At 34.9% G+C, this 7,338-nt stretch overlaps 1 protein-coding gene across 1 annotated transcript; it reads right to left on the reverse strand.

The window, feature by feature from the left end:
• Nucleotides 1-2: 2 nt before the first annotated feature.
• Nucleotides 3-5,866, reverse strand: LOC145628495 (signal peptide peptidase-like). The gene is made up of 12 exons (XM_081680806.1): nucleotides 5,650-5,866; nucleotides 5,420-5,560; nucleotides 4,553-4,668; nucleotides 4,281-4,432; nucleotides 4,078-4,163; nucleotides 3,283-3,410; nucleotides 3,114-3,164; nucleotides 2,149-2,235; nucleotides 1,985-2,054; nucleotides 1,108-1,244; nucleotides 878-955; nucleotides 3-281 (listed from the first exon to the last, which is right to left on the reverse strand). Exons 2-12 carry the CDS (start codon nucleotides 5,457-5,459, stop codon nucleotides 195-197), a joined length of 1,032 nt encoding a protein of 343 aa, XP_081536932.1. The 5' UTR covers nucleotides 5,460-5,560; nucleotides 5,650-5,866; the 3' UTR covers nucleotides 3-194.
• Between the last annotated feature and the right edge of the window lie 1,472 nt (nucleotides 5,867-7,338).

Below are 7,338 nucleotides of genomic sequence, written 5' to 3' on the forward strand. Positions count from 1 at the left end.
TAGAAAAAAGAGCTCCGTTTCCTATTATGGGGCTGCTGATAATGATATTATCCACAATTCCATCAAAATCTTTTACAAGGGTACTGTGTGAAGGTGCATAAGTTAGAAAAGGCCCCCAGCGTTTGAGAAATTCCGCCCCCTAAATAAACATAATTCAGGAGCTGCAATCTAACTGTTTCTTCGTCGAGACTCTTCTATTCCTCTTTCTTACTAGATGCAGAGTCGCTGTCATCTTTAGATGACGTATCCTCGGCCAACTTTGACTCGTCGAATTCCATCAACTGCACATACGCGAAGCAGAAAAATCAGAGAAAGCAGGAAGTGAAGCAGATAAAAAATTGAGCACTCAGAATTAATACATGAGTCTCATAATAGTCATAAATCTTGTTCAATAATAGGAAGAAAAAAAAAAGAGCTCCAAATGCCAAAAATCTGGCATTATCATATGAGCAAGAAAATGATTCCCCCGACTTTCATATTCAAAGAAGCAAACTTGGAGCGATTAAAAGGCCCCCAAGAAGCATTTTTCCAAGGAAGAACTTTCTTTTTTAGCCAATTCACTTCTTCAATCATATCTTCTCCCCACCCCCTGTTTTTACTGGCATTTTGCATCAAAACAATGAGCAACCTACTTTATTCGGACACTCCATTTCACCAAAGGTACCTAAGTCAGATATTCAAAATCTCGATATACTGTGGAATGTGGTAGCCCCCCCCCCCCCCCCCCCCTCCCCCTCTTTATTTTTCCTTAAATTTGGCCAAGTTTGACAGTGTGAAAAGTCCTCTTTACAATTAACAATACACAACGTCAACACTCTTAACAGCATTTTAGCCTGTTTAATCTGTAACTATTACTGCTAGGGAAGAAGTCACATACCGGTTTAATATCACCGTTCCACGTCACGTGTACAGCCAAAAATCCAATGACGGCTGGTACAATGTAAAGAAGTGCAGGCTGAAAGGAAAATTAAGATTATTAGAAAACTTAATATAACCTGGCTAATTCTGCTTTATAATACACAAGAAAGATTGGAAAAATTAAGTCCACAAGGAACCAGTAGGAAGGTAAGTAAACAGTTGCGATGGCAAGGAAGAAGAAAGATGCACCTGTGCAGCTTGAAACCAATTCATCACAACAATTGTAAGGATCATGCCAGCTGCATACCCGACAAAAGCACTCTTGAAGTATTGGCTTTCTTTCCCTCTCGAAACATCAAATCGTAATGCCAGCGCCACAAAGATGCCTAAAGAAGTCACAAACCAAAATCAAATCATTAATTATAGGGAAACGCCTTTGCTCATATTACACTACAAAATGTCATTTTCTAAAAATGTGCAGGAACTCATGAAACCACGCAAAAGCCCAACACCCCCCCCCCCCCAGCCCAAAGGAATATGCATCCATAGTAAAAATGCCTTTCCACATCCAGTCTCCAGTAGTAGGAAACTAGGAAAACTTCAAATATGGTCAGATAACCCATTTAACAGCAAAACACAAAACACAAGGGAGCATAAAGTGATCAGTCTCCCAGCAACAGCCTCCGTATGAAAGCAGTATAGTCATGCAAACTTCATCACAGCAATAAATAAGAAAGCAAGGTTTATTGGTCAGATTAGGAGAAAGGACAGCTGAGAAAAGGAATGAAGAAAGAAAGTGCAGGGTCCATGGCTGTATGGTACTAATAAACTACACCACACAAATACCGACTACGCAGACCTAAAATACCCTCTATTAGTGCCTAGCTTTCCTGGGCCAAAGTCAGATCTCAAGCAAACTACAGAGATTAAAAGATGCCAGCCCACAAGTTAATCTTCACAGCTACACAAACTCCACATATATTCCACAATGCCACCTACATTAATTGTAAAATCGAACCCTATACTTTGCAGACTAAGTCGCTAACACAGACTTTGCAAGAAACAGGAAACATTAATAATTACAAATCACTAAAAGAATCTAAACAATAAATTTTCCTACTCTCACCAGGGATAACAATATCTCCTAGTCCCAACATGGAATATGGTCTCGCTGCATCTGCTGTGGGAAACAAAAGCTGCAAAGTAAATGAACCATTAACAACAATAGAGAAAGCATACATCATATAATTCAAAGCAATACACAAATTAAGGCACTGGCTAAGAACTTACCTTGATAGGTGCATCAAAGGACTTGGCTACACTAACCATAACTGGAGTAAAGAACACCCAGAAGATATCATATAGAAAAAGTCCACCCTGTAGATTACCAATAGTTATAAAAAAATGTAAGCTGAAGAAAGGATGAAATTTACAAAAGCCAGAACAGATGCCAACGTTCAAAAAACCACAAATCAATAAAAACTATCCACTCCAATGAAAACCATGCACACAAAGACTATTCTTTGAACATTAAAAGTAGAACTTGTTACAAAGAGTAATTTGAAGGATCTAAAGAGAAGAAGAAACTCTTGAACGAATTCAGGAAACATTAAGAACATGCAATTTACAAAAGCACATACAATATGAGAAGCACAGCATGGTCATTATCATATTGGTGTACTTACTAATATCATAATCATCTTTGGGAGTTCAGGCAAAAGATGTTTAAAAGAACAAAAGACAAAAGTGCTGCCTCCAATTCTACACTAAGTTATATTTCTTCCTGCTGCACTTGTTATTCTCTCGTCAATTACTTTCCCTACATTCCTATCCAAGACTGAAATCAAATTTTTGTAGTATGATCATGATGTTCAGACCTTCTATATGTTACATAAAGAATTTTCCAAGTCTCAAGTAAATAATTGAAAAATAGGCCAGGAGTCCCAATAACTAGCAATCAGCTACCTTAATTTATTGATGTCTATAAAGACAAGCCAATAAAATGTTTTATATGCACAATATTGTGCAAGGCAGGCAAGAATTTGGATAGTCAGGTTCAAAAACAAATAACTAACAAAGTCACTCAAGGTATAGGATGACTTTAATCACAAGTACACAAATTCATTGACACCTGCTAAGCATATAGAGAAGCCCAGAGAAAATCAAGCAATACTTGAGCATTTACAAACTCAACATATTCTTGGTCAGAAGTAACATGTTGGCCAAGTACAGAAAGCCAAAAATTTAACAGTTACCAAGAGAATGGCACCAGTCTTGAAAGAGCCAAGTGAAAGCATTTCGATTCCCTGAATGTTAAGGGGGGGAAATAGTTAAAATCTACAAAAGGAAAGGGCTAACTAATAATAAGGGACTGAGTGGGCAAAATCAATAAAGTTAACACTCTAATGAGCCTAACAGTCAAACCTGAATGCAGAATGCCAGGCCCAAGATATTGTTGGCAAGCCAATGCTTCTTTGCAGCATACCAGACACAAAAGAAGAATCCAGGAATTGCAGCAACTACTTGAGACTTTGTGAACTCAATCTCCAAAGCTGTGGGGCCAAACAAAAAGCATCATTGTAAATACTACAACCAACCACACATGAAAACCTCATTTTAGGTAAGGTTAACCAATAATCTACTTCATCAAGCAATACAGCAGTGTGTGAGGACACAAACACACAGAGGGAGATAATTTGGCATTTGAAAAAAGAGCACACAAAATGGCTGTGCAGGAACGGGGACGTATTGTTAAAATCCAATATAGTGGAAATAGAAATCTTACAACATAAATGAACTACGGCGAGAACTTTTCCCATTTCCTTGGAGTAACTCATAACAATTCTTAGTCATTCGAAACATTATTGAGGGTCATCCAAATATAAGATACATATTAGTAGGAAATATAAATAATAAAATAGATTAAATATACTCCTAGCTATATGGAAGAAGAAATAAATATTAACTCAAACCAGCACCCACCAAAAACTGTTCATCATGTCCTTTTTTTTCTTCCAAGCAAAACCATAACAAAAATTGAAGTGATACCCAGATACGGAGTAAAAAAAATTCGTATAAAATTATAAGCCTCGTCCATAATACCACAGTGGCAGATTAAAGAAACAATCACATAACAATAATTAAAAACCAGCAGCAAACCAAAGAAATAATAATGATAATGTCAAAAGCTTCAAAAGGACTAAAGGGCAAGTAACATACAGCGGAAGTAAGGGAAGCGCCAGACAATAACATTTTCATTCCAGTGCTTTGGAAGGAAACGCTTTATTGCAGGTAACAATGTTGCACTGTAAAGGACGACAACACATAACAGAGAAAAAATAAGTTTAAACTAAGGGATAACCATCGACAATACATTTGGAAGATATTATAGCAATAGGGTACACCATATGGTGAATACTTACGAAAAAGCTAATATTCCAAGAAGAAAGAAATAGCAAGTTAGCACGGCATTGACCAAGTCCTTTGAAAAGAATTTGAAAAGTAAAAACAGAGATAACAGCATGGCACTCCCAACCAATGGAAATCTCATAGCATGTTCATTGGACATAGTCTCCTGCATTAGACAGACAATCATATAAACAAATAAGCAACTTATAAGGTAATAGCCGCCTCCACTATCTGCATGTAGAAAACATTCATTGTATAGCAGCATTGCATATAATTCAGTACTTACAGTTGGTGGTGTGTCCTTGACTGACCGGTAACAGCCAACAAATACAGCAAGACAAGCTGTTAATACCACGTTTACATTTGGATTCACCTTCACAACAAGTGGTGCCAAAGATAAGCCTGAAAGACCAGCAAACCCATTGAATCATACAATTTTCTATTTCCTCTAGTAAAAAAAAGGGTGTTAAAACACAAATCAGAGCATCAAGGAATTGCAAAAGAGTAACTAGATACTAATTACAAAATAATATGAACTCAAATCTCAAGAGCATCCCTTTCAATCGCACCAACCCCCGTCATGCTACCACAATCACATCTAATATCAACACCAACTAAAAACCAACTTGCTCGAATATAACCATGACAGTTACAAGAAAAAGTCAGTCATAAGCTCTACACAATTAGCCTACTAAACAATTCAGCAACCTGGCATAGCTATCTGCTACTAATACCATACTATTTCAGCAACATTTTTATGTAAAAGCATGGAGGAGTAAGTTTATCCCGCCCTGCCCTGCCCCGCCCTGCCCTAGTCCACGCCCCCGCCCCACGAACCAATATTGTATGCTCAACAACCCCGAGGCCAGTTTCATTTATACTTAACTATCAATTCAGAGTGCTAACTACAGTATACAGCGTTCTTTTATCCTAAAATTGTCATATATCAACATCATATGCATGCCATCCAACATACCAATTTCAATTAAAAACTTATCAAATGTCACTAATCAAGCCATTTCATATTCATGACCAAATTAAATAAAGATAAAAAATAAATAAAAAGATACTAACTTTATTATACATTTAAAAAATTAAGCATGAACAATAACTCAAATTATATCATAACAATCACAGAAACAAAATCACAAACCTGCAAGGGCCAGATTCGCTAAACGTTCAAGGTTCTTCATTACTCCTCCAAAATTCTACACTTAATTCAGCTTAAATTTCCCAAATTCAACGACAAAAATCCCGCAATTCAAAATTACTTCCTATTCTTAAAAAATTACACCTGCAAATCAAACAATCGAAACCAATCAACAACAAATTAAATAAAAAAAATTACCCAATTTTTAACCCAAAATCCAGACAAAGAAATACCTTTGGAGAAGTAATTAGATCTGATAATTAATTTTCCCAAACTATCTCTTCCCCAAATCAAATCAAAATCGCGGATCGAAGAACTAGAGAGAGAAAAAAAAGGGGGGAAGAGGAGAGAGAAAATTAAAAAAATTGAAGAACTAATTAAGATGATGAGTTTTATAATTTTCCAGATTGCTAAATTGAGATCAAATCTAAAAAATAAAGTTTGGAAATTAAATTAGGGTTTTAACTAATTGGGGGAATTTTTTTTTTTATGTAATTTAACCGTTAGTTTTGGGGTGATAAATTTGATGGAAGACATGTAGTTTCACTTAAATTGGGTGACAGACGAATCAGTGTTGAAGAGGTTATGACGTGGCGGTTTTATATTGGCTATGAAATGTTTGGTTTGAGGTTTTGTCTGTGAGGAAGAAGGTTAGATTATTTTGTAGCGGGTAAAATATGTTGGAAAATCTTTATTCCACGTCAGTAATTTACGTGTTGATGAAGTGGCGAGACCAATCAAAGAATGCCATGTCAGACTTTTAAAATATCTCACTAGTTTTTGGATTTGTTTTTTTAAAAGAGAAAATTAGTGCAAAACGACATTGTGATGTTAGAATTTAGAAGTGTTGAAGGTTGACTTTGTTAATACTAACCATTACAATTAAGAGAGTATTCCACTTAAAAAGCTCGTTTTTCATAAACTTATTCCATTAAATAAGCTCTTTTTATTAGTTTATTCAGCATTTTATATAGTGAAATTACACTTATATTCTGATTTAATCAAAACCCCACAATTGATCATTTTGCAAACTTAACAAACTATAAGCAATCAATTGTTTACCGAACACTTTTATATAATTAGTTAGCTAAATTAGTTAATACGACCATCTAGTCAAAATCAATTGACACCATCATATTCAACTTTCAACTTTTCACCAAACACGACATTAGTCTTACACCTTAATATTGATGAATTGAAAATATTTTTATCGAGCTAAACTTATTTTTACTAAAATTTGATTTACTAACCTTAAATTTAATGATTAAAACTTATTCAACAGATTCTTTGTTATATTTGTTCACTAGAGTTTTTTTTTTTACGAAACTAAACTTATTTTTACTTATTATTACTCTCTTTGTCTCTATTTTATTTTAGTTTTTCCTGATTTTACTATTCATGGTCTTCAAGACGCAATATCTCCATTTCCATATACGTAAAGGAAATATAAAATTGGTTTTAATAAAACATACAATTAGACAAATTCAATAACATCCCACATGACTGCATCGTTTATTGTAGATTAATGATAATTTATAGTCAAAGAATTCAAAATTCGACCCAAAATCTAGTAATTGGGCAAAATCATTGGGATAAATGGAGTTATTGAATACGGTGAAGTGAACAAGGTCGAAGTATTAATTTCCATTTGCCATTTTATTGCATTGAATGAATTCTTCATTTGGTAACACAGGTGAACATATACTGTGATTTGTTTATCCATATTGACGAAATTTGACTGAAGCGGTTGATTTTTTTTCCCCCTCTTAAGCATAAATAATGAGATACATGTTCGACATTTTAAGTGGACCTACTCACCTCTTAATTACTTCGTATTAAAAGTGTTCAAAATACCATTATAAAAAAAAAAATCGTGCATGTTGTCTATACAAAATTCGAACATACAACCTTAATTTTGTACG

This window comes from Chenopodium album, chromosome 4 (assembly GCF_948465745.1).
Source record: "Chenopodium album chromosome 4, dcCheAlbu1.1, whole genome shotgun sequence".
In the NCBI taxonomy this organism is placed as follows: Eukaryota; Viridiplantae; Streptophyta; class Magnoliopsida; order Caryophyllales; family Amaranthaceae; genus Chenopodium; species Chenopodium album.